Consider the following 21,159-nt stretch of genomic DNA (forward strand, 5'->3'; position numbering starts at 1 on the left):
CACACCAACTTCCCGTTTGTCCTTCTGTGTAGGTGATGTGTGTGTGTGTGTGTGTGTGTGTGCGCGTGAGAGAGAGAGAAACATGTTTAGTTACTTCATTTTTGTATTATTATTGCACAATCCAGATTACATTTAATCTAATACTACTCAACACTGTATATCGGTAATTCTGGGGCAAAATTTAGCCTTTTAAACATTGACCTCTTGGATCTTTCTGATATTTAACACCCATAATGTAACCTTGGAACAGTTACCATTGGCAAACCTTTGAGAAACACATCATCATTAATAAATTTGGGATAAAGTGCCCATTTTCTCTCTACTTTTGAGATCTACAGTTTGACAATCGTGAATGGTAAAACAATATCTTGGTCTCATTGTAATCACAAAGACTGGTTGTACAACATTCTTTGCATTAATCTGTTCCAGGAACTACTCCTCCACATTATTTAATTAGCTCAATCATATTTTATCTGACATTTGCATACGCACAACATACTGCAAGTGTATTTTAAATATTTTACTGTACTCAAGTACAGGAGTGAACCGGTGTAGTTTATAGAGCTATCAGAAAAGTGAATTTAAGATAACTGATTGGAACAAAAATCAGAACTTTAGTTGTGCATCATTACTGTAACCAGTCAACCTCCCCTTGTAACAGTACTATACAACAAAATGTAGAAGACATCCCACTCTGTGAATTGGCATGTGTATACTCTGGACTGTGTAGAACTATATGTAAACATGTGAGCAATTTTAGCTTTGAGATAATATGATTATTAATATTAATTCTTAATAAAAAATTAAAATTACTGTCTCCAATTTTCTTAACGCTGGTTTGTGTTTTTGAGAGGCCAAGGTTAAAAAGGGTCAATTTTACCCTTACCTATACATGGTGTTTAGCTGGAATTACCAAGATTGGTAGCTGGTCAACGTTACATATTGTATATTTAAATTGCAAAAAATTAAATATATCTCAGACATTCCCTCGCCATGTTAGAATGACAGAAGTCATTTGAAAAGTATAGCTATAAATGTGGACAACACAGCCCTGAGACGGTATCGGGAGATTTAAAAAACATATTATTTGCATAATGTTATTAGCTTTTTTTCAGAACGTATCGTGCGGCATATTTGATTTTATTTCAACAGTATATTTTTGTGCGTTAATGACGTAAAACGCAGTCTTCAAGCCGCATGTGCGGCTCGTTGCTTTTTCATTGCATCAGCCACGAGCCACCGGCACCGCGCGAACACATCCAGGTCGCTTTGCTGACAGTAAATTGACAGAAAGTTCAACCAATAGAAAAAGAGAAAGTTCCTACTCTGGCGTGAATAAACCAATGGGATATTCGTGGGTGAGCTTATTACTGTCGTTTCGGTGTTGTTTCGCCCGCGTGCGTATACTGATTACGGTTTGAGAGAAGACGGATAAACCTCCGATAAACGTGAGTACTGAAAAAGTGTGAAGCAGTTATATGCATTCTGAAGGGTTTTACTTATAGCTGTCGGTCGCAATTTTTATTCCTTGCCAATTTGCCACATCAGCAGCCCATCTGCTTCAAAACCGGTTTGAGGAAATACAACTGAATGGTGTGCGTCATCTCTCTGCTGCAGGCTGTCTGAATAAGCCCGTGAATCAAAATATACTTAGATTCTTTCTTATCATATGTATAAATGAGGACGCGCCCTCTCTTTCATGTTTAGTTAATGTTACAACATTCATGTGTTGTTTTTCGGTTTGCATCATAGCTACCTGGCAAGTTACAGCCGCAACAAGGCCATTCAACTGACAGCCCGTAAGTTATACCGTACGTTGACAGTACAATTGCTATCCTCAGTTAGTCTATGTTAATTATATGGAGAGAAGGAACCGTCTGTTTAGCTGGAACTAGTTTACTGCATGCGGCTATCCAGTGTTGGCCTGCCACACTGTTTCAAAGCTGTATTTATTACTCTGCGTTGCCAACAGTAATTAACGTTAGCCTTTAACGAGAAGTGGGTACTGCAGCTAGTTCTACTAGTCAGTGGTAATGATTTTGAACGAACGATAATAGAAACGGAAGCGTCATCGTCTGTTCGTAGTTAATCTGGCTGCAGACAGGTAGCTAACAATTAATCGAACGGTCGCGTTTATGTTCTGTCATAAACCACGCGATCCCCTCCGAGCATGGCAATAGAGGAGAGGGAGAAGAGGAGAGATCAAGTCCGCTCTCTAGCGTTCGCGTTCAGTGTCACTTCCTAGATCAGTGGTTCTCAGACTCGGTCCTGGGGGAACCCTATGTATGCTGGTTTTCGTTCACAAGCTGTTAATTTTTCTTAAATATGTGCTTTTCATGTTTTAGAGCTGGGGTTCCAGAAAGGGCCAGTGTGGGTGCACACACCCGATTCTACTAATCAACCACTAGAGCAGTGGTGTCAAACTCTATATAATCAAGATCTGAGGCTGGAATGAAAACCTGCATACACACGGCCCTCCATGGCAACGAGTTTGACACCACTGCACTAGAGTCATTGCTAAGCACCTTGATTAGTAGAATCAGGATCAGGTGTGTGCACCCACACTGGCCCTTTCTGGATAAGGCTGGGGACTCCAGCTCTAAAACATGAAAAGCACCTAATTAAGAAAAATTAACAGCTTGTTAAAATTCTGGGATTGCTGTTGAGGTTGGAATGAAAACCAGCATACACAGGGGTCCCCCAGGACCGAGTTTGAGAACCACTGTCCTAGATTGTCAGTGGTTCTTAAAGTCGTAGCGTTATCTTGTATCTTGAAGCATGGGTCAAGTGACTTGCAGGTACGAAGCTATTTAGATAGTGAGGTGGGAGGTTCCATTCCGAAGTGGGACACTGCCATTTTACCCTTGAGCAAGGCGCATGAATTGCTTCACTACTTGTCCAACTATATTAATCGGTTGTATATAAAGGATGTAAGCTGCTCTGGATAATAGCGTTTGCTAAATGCCTGGAATGTAATGGAAGGTAGTTAAAATAATAAAGTTAGTTGTAAAATAGTAAATTCCCTTATTTCTTTATGCAAGAAAAATACAAAACATGCTTGCTGAACTAATTTCAAATGAGCTGATATTGCAAAAAAAAAAAAAAAAAACTGCCAAATATTGTTGGTCATTGGTATTTTCTGCCAGGTGTGTTAGCAAGAAAGACATGAACTCTTTTTGTGTCTATGTGTCTGAAATCATATTTAAGCAGCCATGTTCAATGAATGACAGTGCATATTTGTCTTAATTGTATTTGCCTTAAATGGTATAGCTATAAAAACTAATGACAAATATGTTTATTTAAGTGGATTTACAGTGGTTTAGAAACATATAGCCTAATAAATTAAGTTAGCAATTTTTGGATTTTGGAAAAAATGGTGGCTTGGGGCCTGTCATTTGGGACTTTATCCACAAATGTTGCTAATATAGCCTGTGGAGTTGCTCCTAATTAACTGGACTGTTGACTTTTTATGTTGACTGTGATTTTCCATCTTGGCTGGGGGTTTCTTTGCATGCTGTCGCCCTGTCGGGTTAGGTTAATTTGAGATGTTGCTACCTCTGGTGTAAATCCGGTCGCTATGCTGGAGGTGTGGTCGTCAGGACCGGGACCAGGGCTGTTTACTGCCCTGCGCTCCCTCCCCCAGATGTATTTCCGACAGCTGTTTCACTTCCTGCGTGTCTTCAGGGATTTATTAAGCCGGTCTCTGGAGTCGAAAAAGATGGCAAGGGGAAAAAGCGCTAAACATATTTTGGAGCTTGCAAAGTATGTTGCAGTAAACTGATTGGCAGGTAGACCTTGTTTTGTGGTTCTTGTCCCATCTTGGCGGTCCAGGGATGGATCACAGACCGCATTGTCCTCTTTGACCACCAGAGGGCCGCAGAATAACAGGTGTCTGCAAGTCATAGCCGCAGCCCCACCTGAGGATTCCTCAAGCACGAAGAGGCCCTCTTGGCTCTAAGCAGCATCAGCCTCTGCCATTTGCCCTATTAATTATAGCCACAGGTTGTGCTGACTGTCGGCTGCCTTCTGGTTCAATGCAGATGGTTGTCTCCAAAAATCGAACGCTCGAGAAAATGCTGTGTTTGAATAACTGCCTGGCGGGTTGGAAAATACTTCATTTTGTATAGTGTGGATGGAAGCAACTCTGTACGAAACGCAAATGGAAAGAGCTTTACTTTTATGTGAATGCCTGACTGGCACAACTCTACTCTAGAGAACTGGGGACCTGCTCATTCTGTTTGTGTTCGCACACTACGAACTAACTTTTAACACCGTGTGAGCGGTGACCAATATGTAAGCATGTCGGTCCTGCAGGTCCACAAATACGTTATTGATAGTCATTTCGTCAACTCAACGCATAGGATGGGTCTTAAAAGGATTGCCGGCTCTTAGGATTTATGGAATGCTTGCTGTATAGGAGTGCTTTATTGTGATTATTTAAGAGAGGAGCTGGGGCTCTACTGGGTGGCTTATCCTGTTGAGGCACTGTTCTGGTGTATGGATGGGCTCCACGGTCTGGTATCACCCGACCATGCAAGGGTGACTCATGATTTGCAGTTTAAGTAACGTTGCCCCGAGTTGGGGAGGGTTATGCATCTTGATGCTCTCTAGCGACCCCTGCTCGTCAATCAGTTGCACATGGTATGCTAGCTAAAGCACCAGCATGACGCGTCTTCCTGCAGCTGATGTCTCTGCAAGCTTAGCTCCTGGGCGACAGTGTCAAAACAAGCGTCCGCCAACATTCTGAGGAGATTAAAGCATGGGTGTGACTGCGTGTGACTGGGCGTTCCAAAATCATGGAGGGGGGAGGGGAGGTACAGGATAAAAAAAGAGTTGTTTAGTGTGGCGGGCTAGCTTTCTAATTCTTTGAATAAATTACGGAATTTGCAATTTCTTAACCTTTGACCTCAATCAATATCAATGTTTCAATCAAGGCTGTGATTTTGAAAACTTGGAGAGGCCATTTTAAGATGGGTCCGTGCCTGTGTCTCTGTCTGTGTGTCTGTTCGTACCGTGTAGGCAGCAGCTCCCAAAATGGACTCCTCCCTGACTGCCGTTCAGATCCGCGAAAAGTTCTTCGACTTCTTCCGGCGCTACGAGCATCAGTACGTCCACTCGTCTGCCACCGTGCCGCTGGACGACCCCACCCTGCTCTTCGCCAATGCCGGCATGAACCAGGTACGGAGTGACATCACCAGCTGTTGTCCCGGTCGACAGAGAAACCACGGGTAGCTTCTCGCTGTTTTTCTCTCACTGAAGTCTCCCAGACCTGAGGCTCTAACTGGTTTGAAATATCTTACTGTGGTCTAACCTACAGGTGATCCCGCATTGGTATATAGAGCTAATTAGTGTCAGGTAATTGGTGGAAATGGACATATGACAGCCAGGAATGGCCCATCAGGAAAGGAGTATCCCCACCCCTGACCCCAAGCATGATAGTTCAGTGCTTTTTCCATGTCAGAAAGGTTGTTTGATCCATTGATTAATTTGGTCTGCTGCCCTCTGGTGGAGATACTCACAATTTTTCATATATACCCCTCTCTCTCTCTCTCTCTCTCTCCTTGTCCTCCCGCCACAGTTTAAGCCCATCTTCCTCAACACCATCGACCCCTCCCACCCGATGGCTCGCCTTCGCCGCGCGGTAAACTCGCAGAAGTGCATCCGCGCCGGCGGCAAGCACAACGACCTGGACGACGTGGGCAAGGACGTCTACCACCACACCTTCTTCGAGATGCTGGGGTCCTGGTCCTTCGGGGACTACTTTAAGGTGAACCTGACGGACTCACATCGCTCTGTGTCAGCGTCCTGTCCCGTTCCTGGGGCTGCTTGGAGATTTCAAATTGTGCCCTAATGCTTTGCGTGTGTGTGTGTGTGTGTGTGTGTGTGCGTGCCTTCATTCATGCTCATTGTGCTCTCCTCTTTCTTTTCTTTCCCCCCTTGCAGCCACTGGCCTGTGAAATAGCCCTGGAGCTCCTCACTAAAGAGTTTGGGATCCCCATCGAGCGCCTGTACGTCACCTACTTTGGGGGGTGCGAGGAGGCCGGCCTGGAGCCGGACCTGGAGTGCAAAAAGATCTGGCTGGATGTGGGGTGAGTGGGATCAGGACCGCACGCGTGCAGCTCCAGGGACGTTTCAGCATGGCTGCAGCTGAATGTGTGTGTCTGGCTTCCTCAGAAACGCTCTGTATTGACGTGTCCCCTCTATACCTGTTTGTATGCCTGCTCGCCTCTTCTCACTTCCTGTTCCCCCTCTGTAGCTGTGTGTATCTCCTTTTTTTGTCTGTTTTCTCTCTGTAACCGTGTGCAAGAATGGGGCAGTGTCTGAATGCATATTTGCACATACGTGTTCCCTATGTAACTGGGGCTGCTAGCCTCATTTTGCGTGGTTTGTACCTCTTTGGCACCCTTAAAGCAGCCTAGGCCTCGACCGTTTAGCTGGCAGTTTGCATTTATTCGGGAGGCGCTGTGTGACCGATCCTTACGGTGTGTTTTTTTTTGTCCGTCCCCCGCCTGCGCGTTCCTCAGGATGGAGGAGTCTCGCATCCTCCCCGGCAGCATGAAGGACAACTTCTGGGAGATGGGGGACACGGGCCCCTGCGGCCCCTGCAGCGAGATCCACTTCGACCGCATCGGGGGCCGAGACGCCGCGCACCTGGTCAACATGGACGACCCCAACGTGCTGGAGGTCTGGAACCTGGTGTTCATCCAGTACAACAGGTAGCCGACACGCTCTGAGCACGCGCACACACACGAGCGTGTGCACGCACGCGCGCTGATAATACACCTTGGAATATTACACAGGTACTACTGATAGAATGAGGATGGACACACGCACATACGCACACGTACACACACACACACACACACACACACACTGGCAACTTGCATGTAGCATTATTTCCCCTAGGATTGGTTCTGGCAGCGGTGCATGAGTTTCACAAGGGTTCTCAGGTTCACAGTGTAATTCGGTGTTGCATGCACTCATCTACAAACACACATGCCTGCACTCGCTGCTGATCCTTGGAACTTTGCCGCAGCTGATTTACGCCTCAGCTGATTCGCCGATGTTTGTGATGGCATCTCGTTCACGCGCGCCATTATGCCAGTCATCCATCACTTGTATGTTTTTACCACACGGCATGAATGAGATTGGGTAGCGAACAGCACCCCAAGAGACTCCCATAATGCTCCCTGAAACCGCTTACGACCAAAGACGTTACACATTACAAGCTTTAGACTTCAAAACGAAAGTAAACGAGCGCTACCATTTACGCAAGTTTCTTATCTGAATGTAAACAGTGTGGCAAAAGATGAATGTTCTGCTGATAGCAGTGTCAATGAAAGCAGTGTTTTTCAAGATTATATGGGCCACTGCTTCACTCGTTTGTTTCAGCCAAGTTATTCTGAGCCAGTGGTCCCATTTGCCTCTAAGCATAGCGTAAAAGATAAATTCTAGCATCGGTTCCAGGCATTCTGCAGCGGTGCTGTGGCACTGCTGTCTATCTAGGGGAGACATTGCATAGTGTGTAGTAACACACTTTAAAACCTATTTTCAAAGCACAATGATGTAACACACACAAACACCCTGACACACACACACACACACACTGACACACACACACACTCGCACACACATTCGCCCCATCTCAAGACCCTTACCTGATTGGCTCTCCTCCCCTCTGCCCCCCCCCCTTCCAGGGAGTCTGAGACCGTGCTGAAGCCCCTCCCTAAGAAGAGCATTGATACCGGCATGGGACTGGAGCGCCTGGTCTCCGTCCTGCAGAACAAGATGTCCAATTACGACACCGACCTCTTCATCCCATACTTTGAGGCCATCCAGAAGGCAAGGCCCTCACGGACTCCCAAATCACCCCCCCCCCCCCAGGATTTTCCTGGTTAATTACAAAATTCTGATTTCCAGACCCTGAACACTTCCCACTAGCGTTTAGCTGTATTGCTGAACATTCTCCCCTGCTGTAAACTGTCAGAGATTGCAGAAGCACACTAGATGCATGTCCTTATGGCAAACCCAAATCCTCTGTCTCTGGTCGAGACGTCCAGGGTATGGAAATGAGGATTTGCTGGTTTAATCAGGAAAGATCCATCCATGCTGGCTCCTCTGTAGCGCTCGGGTGTACGGGCCCTCTCCATCTGTCCTTCCGTCAGTGACTTCTCCACCTGTCTGTCTGTCCTGACGTCTGGTGAGCCATGTTCCTACAGTTCTGATTGGTTGGCTGTATAACACTGCAGTCTGCAGGGGTTGACATTAACGGTTGTCCTGGGGTAGGTAAGCGAAGGAGTCAGGCGAGTGGAGAGTGGTCTATGGCTGCCTGATCGGGGAAAGTTAAATTTTGTTACGTTAGCGAATCAGACGAATCACACAAGAAAGGACCATCCGTTATTCCATGTTGCAGTTAATTCATTCAAGTACCAAAAGAATGGTAGCATGGTTTGATGTTCTTGGTGCAAGTTATTGCCTATTTCAGCAAAGAGTAATATTGGTTTCCACTATAACCAAAACATAGACTGTGTCATTTTCAATCAAACACCGTAGCAGTAACACAAATTTGGAATGGGCTGGTTGTCTGTATTGAAGTGCGTGTGAGCGTGTGTATCTGTTACTGTGCATGTACGTGTGTGTGTGTAACTGCGATGCTCTCGTCCGTTTCTTGGCTGCAGGGTACGGGTGCCAGGCCGTACATGGGGAAGGTTGGTGCTGAGGACACTGAAGGCATTGACATGGCGTACCGTGTGCTGGCAGACCACGCCCGCACCATCACCATCGCCCTCTCCGACGGGGGACGACCCGACAACACAGGCAGAGGGTGAGCACTGTGTGTGTGTGTGTGTGTGTGTGTGGGGTTGTGTCTCAGTGTTGTTACCAGCGTGTGTGTCCGTGTGTCTGTTTGTATGTCTGTGTGTTTCTGCTGTTACCTATATATATGTGCGTGTGTGTTTGTCTCAGTGCTGTCACCTGTTACAGCAGCGCGTGTGTACGTGTGAGCACACTAAGCCTTTTTCCTCCTGTCTGTGTGTGTGTGTGTGTGGCGTTTGCGTGCACGTGTGTGTGTGTGTGTGTGTGTGTGTCATGCGTGTGTGTGTGTGTGTATTCACAGGTACGTGCTGAGGAGGATCCTGCGTCGTGCGGTCAGGTACGCCCATGAGAAGCTGGGAGCTAAGAAGGGGTTCTTCGCCACGCTGGTGGATGTGGTGGTGGAGTCCCTGGTGAGGACCGCTTCTCCCTCCTCCTGCTTTCTACAACTCTCCCTCTCCTTTTCTCCCTAGTAATCTCACCTCCTCCCATTCTCACCTCCTCCCCTACAGGGAGACGCTTTCCCTGAGCTCAGGAAGGACCCTGACATGGTCAAAGACGTCATCAACGAGGAAGAGGAGCAGTTCCTCAAGACGCTCACCAGAGGGCGCCGTATCCTGGACAGGAAGATCCAGAGCCTGGCAGACAGCAAGACCATCCCAGGTACAGAGGCAGGGAGCGGGGGGGTCTTTAGCAAGGCACACCACTTTTTTGTATGGGCCAGGAGTCCTACCTTGCTGGTGCCTGTTTCAGAAGTCGGACTGAAATCCCCAAGCACGGCTCACTCAGGGCTTCCTTTGAATGCAGGGCCTGTCTCTCTCTCTCCCTTCTCCTCCTCTCTTTCAGACGTGTGCGTTTTCTCTCTGTCTCTGAACCGGTGGTATCTGGCTTTAAATCCTGTCGCTGTCCATCAATCGCCCCTATCTCTCTAATGCCTCCCCCCATCTCTCTCTCTCTCTCTCTCTCGCTCTTTCTCTCTCTGAAGGAGTGAGTGACAGTCTGGTGCTGATTCTCCAATACTGCATTAAAACTCAGCTTTTCTTTTTTCTTTTTCTTTCCTTTTTTTCTTTTGACATCACCAAACAATCGTTATAGAAAGAACTTTCATAAGTTGAGAATATAGCTCTAACTATAGCACAAAAAAAGGATAGCCTGGCGTCCGTCCTTAAAATGTCATTGAATAGTCAAGGAAAATGATAATGGGTAAAAGCAAGGAATGAAATATAGTGAATAGGAGGACCCCCCCCGGCAGACTAACGCTCTGTTTGCTGCCCAGGGGACACGGCCTGGCTGCTGTACGACACATACGGCTTCCCCCTGGACCTGACCGCTCTCATCGCCGAGGAGAGGGGTTTGGGAGTGGACATGGAGGGCTTCGAGGAGGAGAAGAAGGCCGCCCAGGTGAGACCCAGAGAGAGGCCAGCCTCACCTTCCAGGCTTACACCCCCTTACACCCGAGAGGCGGGAAATCCAGGTTCGGAAAGTAAAAGTCCGGCCCCGGTATTTTATTCCAGTCACCTGGATTTGCTAATTAGCGCAGTTCTTCAGCCAGGTGGTAGAGCTAATTAGAGAAATCAGCTGGCTGGGTTCATGGGTGGAGGAAACACATGGCTGCACTTTTACTTTCTGACCCCTGGACTTTCCGCTTTTGCTTATACCCGAGGAGTCTAGAAGCCTGTCGTTGTCGTTCAGTTTTTTTTTTTGTGTTGTTCAGCTGCAAGCCGGGTGAGAGCGTTCCAATTCAGAGCCATTAACCTGCCCGGTTTTCAGCCTCGTATCCAGCGTTTTATAACCGGCCTTTCCAGCCCTGTGGAGGGTCTAAAGCCGGTCAGAGCCGGTGATTTGAACGTAAACCGCTAGACGCGGGAAAGTGGGTGAGCGGCGAGCGGTAATGGATCTCGCTGCTGTGAACCGCCCTCTTAAGAGTCTGATGTGTTTAAGCTGACGCGTCCCTGGCGTGCCTGTCACTGACACGGTAAGCGCTTCACTCAGACGGGAGAGAGAGAGAGAGAGAGAGTGCAGAGATAGAGACGGAGAGAGAGAGAGGAAGAGTGGGAGGGAGCGAGAGAGAGACAGAGAGAGAGAGAGAATGCAGAGAGCAAGAAAGAGAGAGAGAGAGTCCGAGAGAGAGACAAATGGAGAGAGAGAGAGAGTAAGGGAAATGGAGGGAGGGAGAGGGAGAGTGCAGAGAGAGAGAGAGCGCGCGACAGACAGAGAGAGAGAGAGAGTAAGGGAAATGGAGGGAGGGAGAGGGAGAGAGTGCAGAGAGAGAGCGCAACAGACAGAGAGAGAGAGTGAGAGGGTGAGAGTGGAGCTCAAACAGGGAGAGAAGAAGGCTGGTTGTCGAGGGGAGGGGGCGGCACCCTGCAGGCCTGTCGCCACACGCCCGTGTTTCAGGGTCCGGTGGCGGCGGCGGCGCCGCGGAAAGCGGCCCCGGGGGGATTGTGGGACGGAAAAGGGCAGAACCAGCAGACGGTGGAAATGGCCCGGCGCTGGGGCGGCCGGCGGAGCGGAAAGCCCCCGAGGCTCCTGGGATTGAGCCGCACTCCGCCGCTCTCGCGCCGCTCCCTTTAATTAAGTATGCGCGTTGGAGCGGGAGCCGCGGCGCCTGGCAGGTCTGTGCCACCTCTCTTACAAATGGGCCTCTGTGTTCACGAAGCAGCCTTAACGTACGAGTGAACGAACCAAGCATCTCCCTCCGTCCTCCCTCTGTCTCTCTTGTCCTCCGATTCAATTCACGAACGTTCCACACCTTGTTAAGCAGAATAATACAGTGCGCACAAAACAATATTTTAAAAGATCTTTTTCCTTTAAATCTGGATCCGTTTTGTACAATCATTCCTTTGGTCTGTTTTCATAGTCTCTTGCCAGGGCCCCAGTCTGACAGTATTTCTCCAGCAGCCGGCAGTCGTTTTGAAGCAGACAGGCTCGGCCGGGGGAATAGAATCGAGGCTGTGGAGTCACTGATCCTCTGCTGGAGTGTGAGGGGATTTATCAGCTGTCAAGTGCTCTGAGGTTGTGTTGTATTGAAAGAATCTACGTGCGTGGCTGGTGAGGGTACACATATGCAGGTTTTAAAGAGCCAGCGCAATCAGATGTTTTAAGGGTTTTTAAGGGTTTAAGCCCCAAGGTGATATTACAATTTCCCTTGTTTTGTTTTTTTAACCCGTCGTTCACCAGGTAAGTTAGACTCAGTTTTGATGGTAAAGTGTCTATACTTTAATTCTGGAGGCAGGGATGGATCTGGAAATTTTGTGCTGGGAAAAATAAGATGAGAGAGGGCCCCCCCAATGTGCATGCGCGCACACACGCAAACACACACACACACACACACGCATGCTGACGAGGCCCATCTGTCCCTTAACGGACGCTCGCTTCAAGTTTATCTCTGACGGGCGCGCTGCCGATCAGTTAAAACGCAAATTGGGATGTCGCATGCCGAAGTAGCACGGCGTCCAAGACCAGTTTCGGGACAAACCGGCCCAATGACCTCTCGCGTCCAATGGCGTTCTTTTCCAAATCGCCGGCATTTCGGCGCCCTGCTCGAGCTGAAACCGGGGCGATCTCTCTCCGGTTTGAAAAGTCTGTCCACGGCGGCGGCGGCGGCGTCACGGTGTCCGTCTCCCCCCCCAGCTGCGGTCCCAGGGGAAGGGCTCCGGGGAGGAGGACCACATCATGCTGGACATCTACTCCATCGAGGAGCTGCGCAACAAGGGCATGCCGGCGACCGACGACCTGCCCAAGTACCGCTACACCGCCGAGAACAACGGCGCCTACGGTGAGCCGCCGCTAGTGCGCTGGCTCGCACGCTGTCACGCGCCGGCTCGCAAACGCTGTCACGCCCACGCTGTCTCTCACGCGCCGTCTCAAACACTGTACTGAACATTCATTATAACTCAAACAGTGTATGTGTGCGTTTGCATGTGTGCATGTTTAGCACACTGTTTGTGTTTGAGGTGTGAGTGTGTGTGTAGGATAGTGTTTGAGCGTTGTGTGTGTCCGTGCATTTGGGCATCTCCATGCCAGAGTATTGTGTGTAGGGTGTGTGTATGGCGTGTATATTGTGTGTGCATGTGCGTGCGTGCCTGTGTGTGTGTGTGTGTGGGGTGTGTGTATGGCTTGTATATTGTGTGTACGTGTGTGTGTGTCCGTGTGTCCGTGTGTGTGTGTGTGCCTCTGTGTGTGTGTGTGTGTGTGTGTGTGTGTGTGTGAGAGCGCCTGTGTGTGCGTGCGTGCGTCCGTGTGTGTATATAGTGTGCACGCGTGCTGAAGCGTCTGACCCGCCCGTGCGCTCGTTCCAGTGTTCGAGCCGGCCGTGGGCACGGTCCTGGCTCTGAGGAGAGAGCGCGCGTTCGTGGACGAGGTGACCACGGGCCAGGAGTGCGGGGTGCTGCTGGACCAGACCTCCTTCTACGCCGAGCAGGGCGGGCAGACCTACGACGAGGGCTACATGCTCAGAGAGGACGACTCCGCAGAGGACGTGAGTGCCCAGCGCCCACCAGGGGGCAGCACCGCGCACAGCCTGTTCAGATGGATTCGTTTCTGTCCTAATCATAATCCTCACTGGTATTATTATCATCAGGGTCTCACTGATTGCACCTCTTATATTTAATTGTACAAAATGAGCTGTGTATTATCTCGCACACACACCCCAAATCAAGTTTAATTTACATCTTCTGCTCTCCCTTACTGTTTCTTTTTCCTTCCCTCTCTTCTCCATCTGCCTTGCTTTCTCTTGCCTCTTCCCTCTCTCCCTCTCCTCTGTTTTCATTCCCTCACTCTTGACTGCCTTCTCCTTCCATCGTTTGTCCCTTTCTCACTCGTCGCTTCCTTCTTCCCTCCCTTGCTCTCGTCATTGCTGCCCGCTCCTCTCTCCTCCTCCTCTCCATCTCTCCTTTGCTCCATGTCCTCCGTTTCTCCTCCCTTCCCCGGAGCAGAAGATGGAGTTCACGGTGAAGAACACGCAGGTGCGGGGCGGGTACGTGCTCCACGTGGGGACGGTGTACGGGACGCTGAAGGTCGGGGACCGGGTCACCCTGCACGTTGACGAGGTAGGCGCCCCCCCCCCCCCCCCCCCCCACAGCCCTCTCCCGTTCTTATGGTCCGCTCAACTGACTGTGTCCCTTCTCCCCCTTCTATACGTCTCCCTGTTTCTCTCCTCCACCTGCTGCTGTTCTCCGTGTCCCACCCCCTCTTTTCTTTTGTCTCACCCTCATCCCCCTCTCTTTCCCTTCATCGTTTTGCACACTGCCCGTCTCCCATCCCCTCCTCTCTTTCGGTACCAACCCCTTCCTCTCTCCTCCCTCTATCCTTTATCCTTCCTTTCCCTCATCCATTTTTCCCTTCCTACCTCGTTTTCTTCAACCCTCTATCACTTTCTGTCTCTATTGCTGTCTCTATTTCTCCATCATCTCTCCCCAATCCCATTTCTACCCAACCGTCTCCCTCCCTCTCCCTCCCTCTCACTCTCCCTCTCTTCCCTTCTCCCTCTCTCTCCCCCTCCTTCTCCCCCTCTCTCCCTCCCTCACCCTCTCCCTCTTTCTCTCCCCCTCACCTTCTCTCTCTCTCCCTCCCTCCCTCTCTCTCTGCCCCCCCCCCCAGGCTCGTCGCCGGCCCATCATGAGTAACCACACAGCCACTCACATCCTGAACTTCGCCCTGCGGGGGGTCCTGGGCGAGGCCGACCAGCGGGGGTCCCTGGTGGCCCCCGACCGCCTCCGCTTCGACTTCACCGCCAAGGGCGCGCTCAGCACGGGGGAGGTGCGCCGCACCGAGGAGATCGCCTGCGCCATGATCCGCGACGCAAAGGTCAGGGGTCAGGGGCCAGGGGTCGGGGTGGGGAAGGTCACTTCCGTACATTTACATTCAGCGGCACAAAATGGCTGCCGAATGAACAAGCTGTTAAAATGGTGGAGGCGTAGGTTGCAAGCTTTATATGAAAAAAAATTTATAGATAAAAAATTCCATTGCGTTTTGTTTTGCAGTGGGCAGCTGCTGCTTTTCATCATTTCAGCATTTCTGTGTTGACAGTGACCTCCGTGAACTCGAATCGTTCCCTCTCTTGTGCTGTCAGTCTTAACAGTGTTCTGTCATCCCCCTTCACCCCGTCTCACTCACCCCCTCTCTCTGTCTACTGCTGCTGTTTCTCTCCTCCCACACAAATGTTCTCATTTGCTTCATTCCACCTCCACTGTCTTCTTTCTCTCTCTCTCTGTCACTCTCTCGATCTCTGTCTCGCTCTCTCTCTCCCTTTCTTTCTCTGTCTCTCTCTCTCATTCTCTGTCTCTCTTTCTCTGTTTCTCACACTCTCTATCACTCTTTCTCTCACTTGCCCTCTCCCTCTCTCTCTCTCTCTCTCTCTCCCTCCCTCCCTCCCTCCCTCTCCCTCTGTCTCTGTAGCCGGTGTATGCGATGGACGTTCCTCTGGCCGCCGCCAAGGCGATCCAGGGCCTGCGCGCGGTGTTTGACGAGACGTACCCGGACCCGGTGCGCGTGGTGTCCATCGGCATCCCCGTCCCCGAGCTGCTGGCCGACCCCGGCAGCCCCGCCGGCTCGCTCACCTCCATCGAGTTCTGCGGGGGCACGTGAGTGCGCCCCGGGGCCCTCCGCATCTTTCCGGAAACATCCAAAGTTCCGCACGTTCACAACAAAGGGGGGGGGGGGGCAGGGAGGGGAATGGAGAGGAGGAAGGGGGGGGGGGGGGGGAGAGAGGGGAAAAAAGGCAAGAGAGTGGGAGAGGTGGAGGAGTGGGAGAGGGAGGGAAGGAAGGGGAAACCGCTCGAGAGCAGGGAAGTGCCTGCCTGCCTGACCTTTTGTCCTCTTTTGGGATTCAGCCACCTGCAGAACTCCGCCCACGCTGCTCCTTTCGTCATCGTGTCCGAGGAGGCCATCGCCAAGGGCATCCGGCGCATCGTCGCGGTGACGGGGGCGGAGGCCCAGAAGGTGAGAGAGGAGAGCGGAGGTGTGTGTGTGTGTGTGTGTGTGTGTGTGTGTGTGTGTGTGTGTGTGTGTGTGTGTGTGTGTGGAGGTTGAATCCTCAGCAGCGATGGCAGTGAGGCATCGTGAGTGCATAAATGGGCGGAGCTACTGTCTGTATGCTATCGGTGACTTGCTGTTTTGAGCCAGTCACTGTGTTGTGGAGAGCAGTGCCAGATCTGATTTGTTTTGACAAGGCCGTGATTGACACCTTGTCGTAGCTCCACCATTATTCGTGACAATACTCCACCACTAATAAAAATACTGTTTATAAGTCTGCTGATGTAGGTGTGTGTCCCTCATCCAGTAGAACTAGTTTATTTTTCCCCTATCAGTCATCTCTGAATTGGGCGAGGGCTTATTTCGGCCTTATTAAAATACCTTTTCATTTTGAGTGCTTTTCACAACGCAGGAGAATCGCCGTGTCCTCCCACCCTTTGATTAATTTTTTTAAAATGTAAAAACAAACGCGCTTTCATCTGGCGTGGAGCAGGAGCGGAGTCCTTGGGCTGCGATCCTGCCAAATGGTATCGTGCCTACTGGAGAAACAGACGTTTGTTTTTCTAGTGCTGTCATTTTCAGGATGCCTTGATGTGTACGGCTCTCTCCATGTGTATGACAGGGAGCTGCCAAAAAAAGGAAAAGCTTGAGCAAGTGAGGGATACAAAATGTATCGAAAGCAGATGTGTTTCCTGAACCAAACCCTTTAGAGTTGGTTTCTTGGAAATGTTTTTTTCAGAATTCAAAGTCAGTGTTCTAGAACTCTACATTTCCAGTAGAGATTGCTGCATCAGCCTTAGAATGTTCAGTAAAGAACATTCTAATCACATATTTGTGGTATTACACCTTAAAGGGTTAATTACTTAAGCAAGTAACATCCCGGTATGCTCATGGTTGTGCGTGAAAAGGCCTAGTTGGCTATTATTTTGGCTGCCATAGAAGAAGAGCTCGGTTGTTAGAGCACATTTTGGCAGGAGCCTCAGTGAATAAGGATGCTGAACTTGCCGTTTCGTCAGGAACAAATGATGTTGGCATTAGACTTTGAGGGAGAGACCACATCGAATAGGGGCAACTGTGGTCAAAAGCACCAAGTTAACTCCACTGTGATATCCCCGCACCAGTTCAGGATGCAAGGCTAAATAAGTCTATGGTGAGAGCAGACACGGTTCATCATAAACGGTCTGTGGAGAAATACAGAGAAGGATGCTATGGTTGTTGTTGTTGTTTCTGTTATTTTGGCAGTTACCTGTGCGCTCACATTTATTCATTTAACAGACACTCTCATCCAGAACCGCTCAAAGGGATGGTTCTGTTTCTGTGTTTTTTTGTAATATTAAAGTTTATTGCCCAAAGCAACTTGAATATATTAAGCATAATTGTTTATGGAACTTGTTGCTGCTGCTGGAGTTACTCGTGTGGTGTAGTTTATTGCTTTAGACCATTAACTCCCAAATGCCTCTATACCAACCAATGTAAAGCTGGTAGATCTTCAGAAGTTGCGTAAGAATCTAAAATATCCTTCATTTGGCACTGCCTGGACTAATCACAAACATATATACTAAAGCTGAAATAATGTTTTAAAATAAAAGCTCCAGAAAGTGATCTATCCCTTTAACAGCTTACATGTTTTTCTTGTTTTCATTTCTTTTTTTCCATGCAGTCCATTTATACAGCTGTGTATCTGAAACAAGGTCATGCATCCTACTGAAGGGCAAAGCAGTGCCCCACCGAGGCATCAAACCTGCAACCTCTAAATTAGCACAGTTCCGTTGGACTTGGACCACACACTGCCAACCTCGATGTGCGCGTCATTCAAACTCTCCTCCTCTTTGTGTGTGTGTGTGTGTGTGTGTGTGTGTATGCGTGCGTGTGTGTGTGTGTGTGTGTGCGTGCGTGTTCTCTCACAGGCCCAGAGAAAAGCAGACGCTCTCAGGCAGTCCCTCTCTGCTCTGGGGGAGCAGGTGAAGGCACAGACCGCCCCCAACAAGGACGTGCAGAAGGAGATTGCAGACTTGACTGAGGTTAGCACCTCCACCGCACTTGTTTGCGCGGTGTATGTGTCCCGGTGTGGGTGTTTGTGTGTGCGTCCCCGTGTGTCCCTGTGCGTCCCTGTGTGTGTGTTTGTGTGTGTGTGTCCTTGTGTGTGCATCCCTGTGCTTCCCTGTGTCCCTGTGTGTCCCTGTGCATCCCTGTGTGTGTCCTTGTGTGTGCATCCCTGTGCTTCCCTGTGTCCCTGTGTGTCCCTGTGCATCCCTGTGTGTTCCTGTGTGTGCGTCCCTGTGTGTCCATGTGTGTATTGGTGTGTAATGCATATTGTGTGGTGTTCAGACATGTCTGTGTGCGGTTTCTCCCTCTCCCTGCAGACCCTGGGCATGGCCGTGATCTCTCAGTGGCAGAAGGACGAGATGAGGGAATCCCTGAAGGGGCTGAAGAAGACCATGGACGACCTGGACCGCGCCAGCAAGGCCGACGTGCAGAAGCGGGTGAGCGCGGGCACGGGCGCGGGCGACGGGCGGGTGCCGTGCCACCTTTGCCGCCACCCTGCCCCCCTGCGTTTAGCAGCGCAGCGGCTGGGTCTGAGGGCGCGCCATAACGCCGTTTCCAGCAGTGCCCGGGTCCGTGAGTGCCTTTATCTCCGCATCGACCTCGCTCTTTTCCTCCCCTCAGGTATTAGAGAAGACAAAGCAAATGATCGACAGCAACCCCAACCAGCCCCTGGTCGTCATGGAGATGGAGAACGGAGCCTCTGCTAAGGTAACCCTTTCCTGGCTCCCTGTAGGTGTGGAGCGTCTCTCCTCCGAAGTGCCTGCAGCAGGGTGCGTCCCTCCCGCAGGGCCCTCCGCTCTAACTCGCTCTCCCCCCCCCCCCCCCCCCCCCCCCCAAGGCTCTGAATGAGTCTCTGAAGCTGCTGAAGTCTCAATCCCCCAAGACCGCCGCCATGCTCTTCACTGTAGACAGCGAGGCGGGCAAGATCGTCTGCCTGTGCCAGGTGCCCCAGGTAAGCTCTTAGGAGGCCTGTGTGTGTGTGTGTGTGTGCCTGTCTGTCTGTTTGTCATTTACATTTATGTGCATTTGCCATGACATACTGTTTCTATTCAGCTACTTTTTCAGCAAATGAGACTTGATTGTCTGTAGGGTTTTCCACCAATTATTCCATATGGTATTCCATCACATGACAAACTTTGGCAATTTGTCTTGGAAATATGTGGAGGGACCCAAAGCCAATAACACAAATATGATTACTGTTAAGAATGTTTTTCAGTTTCTTAAGGGCCTAAGAAATATTAAGTCCCCTTCTCCCTCTTTCCCTCACCCCCCCTTTCCTTGCATCTTTTCAGGAAGTGGCAAATAAGGGCCTGAAGGCCAGCGAGTGGGTGCAGGAACTCTGCCCCCTGCTGGACGGAAAGGGGGGAGGCAAGGACATGTCCGCCCAGGCCACTGGCAGGAACACGCACTGCATACAGGAAGCGCTGCAGCTGGCTAACGAGTTCGCTCGCCTCAAACTGGACAACATGGAGAACTAACAGTCAGGGGGAAGAAGGGGGTGGGGTTCATTTGGGCAGGGTGGTGGGGGGGTTGAGGTGAAGGGAAAAGGACTGAGAGTCCTCCAATGCATACCCTGGGGTGTCCCGGCTCCACAGCCACTCAGACATTCCAGACAGCGAGTTGTACAAGCAGATTCACTCATCTTGTGCTAGGGAATGAAGGCAGACAGCGCCTCCTCTGTGTGTGGAGGGGGACTGCAGTGCATGTGTAGATAACCTGCTTTTTTTTTTCCTCTATCATTTGTCTCATCTGTCAAGCTCTTCCGCACATGTTGTCTCGCCCACATTGTGGGGTGGATGTATTCTAGTCTTAACTGATGTAATTGTTGGTATGTGGGTGGTGGGGGGGAAAAAAAAGGAGTGTTGTGTCTGGAGAAGACCAGCCCACTAACGAATAGCCGTCATCTGGCTCTCCCTCCCACTTTTCTACACTCCTTATCCTTGTGATGTCACTTCCTGCAGGATGACTGAGAAAAATGTACCCCCAATGTGCCTCCCAATTCAAAACTGACATTACTTGCACTATAAGAACAGGAAACATCCAGCCCTGCTGTGTAGGCGAACTGAAGAATCGGCCGAGCCCGAAGCACACAGCGGTCAGCGGCGAGCTGACCGCGGTCCTAGCGCTGCTGTCTGCCCGTTTAATAAACGGTCGACCGCGGGGAGCTATGCTAGTCTGTTCATTAGCCTGGGCGCGGGGAAACGAGCCGTCTCATTTTCACGCGTCGTGTCAAACGGGGAAAGAAACGGTAATAAATCACGCGGCGGATTGACTGCCGCCGATGGCTGTCCCGCGCGGAGCCGGTGGAGATTTATTATAACACGCTGATTATAGTCTGATGTTGTGACCTGTTGCTGTCGGCCCGTGTCTGCATCCCTCAATAAAGACGAGTCACACGCAGCCGCTTCTTTCAGACGAGTTCATTTTGTGTGTGTGTGTGTGTGTGTGTGTGTGTGTGTACACATTACATTACAATCGCTTGGCAGACACTCTATGAAGTGAAGAACGTGTACTCTCAGGAATGCGAGATGTGATGACCGAGAAGGCACAGACCCATTTATAATCAATAAGTGTAAGTTAGGGCACGTTTACGTAACTAACAACTATTTGGATTGTAACTAAAGAAAGCAGTACTAGATGAAGTAGCAACCTGTCTTTACGAAGCTATAACTTGCTCAAAAGCAAAGTTAGCTGAACGGGGTCAGGGGAGCCATGGTGTAAACTGAATGTTGAGTACGCCGTGTGTGCGTGCATGTCTTTTCATCTTCGTTTTGGTGCCCCTGCCCATGCATGCCCGTGTCAGACCAGGTGAGACCAGGTCAAGGGGACCCACGTGGCTCATACTGTTGCGAGCAGTTAATCTGGACCCAGGGCCAGAGCCCGCCCTCCGTTTCAAACGGGCGCCTCGGTTCAGCCATACATCATCCCCCGCTCTCATTACTTTCACCTTGACTGGCGCTGCCACGGGGACGGAAGGGAAACGACCTTGCTCAGAATCTCAGATCGGGTCTGTCAATCGTACCGACCATCCTACGGCTGGACCTAGGCACGCCCCTCCCATCCTGGCCTGGCGGGGAGCGCATACCCATTTACTACATCGAGCAGTTATCTCCTTCTGCATCTGCTTCCAGTGCTTTGGGCTTTGTTGTCAGACTTGGGTTTTGCTAATGACTCTGTCGTGACTGCCCCTGGCCTAAACCTTTACAAGTGTGCTTTCGCACGTCTCTGGGTAAGAGTCGCTGACGAACGGCTAAATGTGGAACTAAGTCCTGGTGCGCGTTCGAGATTCGAAGCGCTTCGTGTGGTTTCACGGGGGTTCCCCTCGAA

The 21,159-nt window shown here is 50.2% G+C and overlaps 1 protein-coding gene across 2 annotated transcripts; it reads left to right on the forward strand.

Annotated features, from left to right (window-relative positions):
* Window positions 1–1,328: 1,328 nt before the first annotated feature.
* LOC118227269 (alanine--tRNA ligase, cytoplasmic-like) lies at window positions 1,329–20,232 on the forward strand. 2 transcript variants are annotated; one of them, XM_035417487.1, is made up of 22 exons: window positions 1,355–1,448; window positions 1,753–1,799; window positions 5,020–5,178; window positions 5,579–5,767; window positions 5,944–6,089; window positions 6,525–6,716; window positions 7,698–7,842; window positions 8,679–8,824; window positions 9,116–9,224; window positions 9,324–9,474; window positions 10,088–10,212; window positions 12,445–12,589; window positions 13,113–13,291; window positions 13,749–13,862; window positions 14,413–14,619; window positions 15,211–15,395; window positions 15,645–15,753; window positions 17,694–17,807; window positions 18,150–18,269; window positions 18,454–18,540; window positions 18,671–18,784; window positions 19,125–20,232. In XM_035417487.1, exons 3-22 carry the CDS (start codon window positions 5,035–5,037, stop codon window positions 19,308–19,310), a joined length of 2,907 nt encoding a protein of 968 aa, XP_035273378.1. In that variant the 5' UTR covers window positions 1,355–1,448; window positions 1,753–1,799; window positions 5,020–5,034; the 3' UTR covers window positions 19,311–20,232. The 2 variants fall into 2 exon arrangements, with proteins under 2 accessions (XP_035273377.1, XP_035273378.1); XM_035417486.1 differs by lacking the exon at window positions 1,753–1,799 and having other exon boundaries at window positions 1,329–1,448.
* The last annotated feature ends 927 nt before the right edge of the window (window positions 20,233–21,159 follow it).

This window comes from Anguilla anguilla, chromosome 5, assembly GCF_013347855.1.
Source record: "Anguilla anguilla isolate fAngAng1 chromosome 5, fAngAng1.pri, whole genome shotgun sequence".
Lineage (NCBI taxonomy): Eukaryota > Metazoa > Chordata > Actinopteri > Anguilliformes > Anguillidae > Anguilla > Anguilla anguilla.

Coding starts and splice junctions, on each gene's coding strand:
- LOC118227269 (XM_035417486.1), top strand. CDS start 5,035: ATGGACTCCTCCCTGACTGCCGTTCAGATCCGCGAAAAGTTCTTCGAC. Junction 10,213..12,444: donor AGGAGAAGAAGGCCGCCCAG/GTGAGACCCAGA, acceptor CTCCCCCCCCAG/CTGCGGTCCCAGGGGAAGGG. Junction 18,270..18,453: donor AGGCCGACGTGCAGAAGCGG/GTGAGCGCGGGC, acceptor TCCTCCCCTCAG/GTATTAGAGAAGACAAAGCA.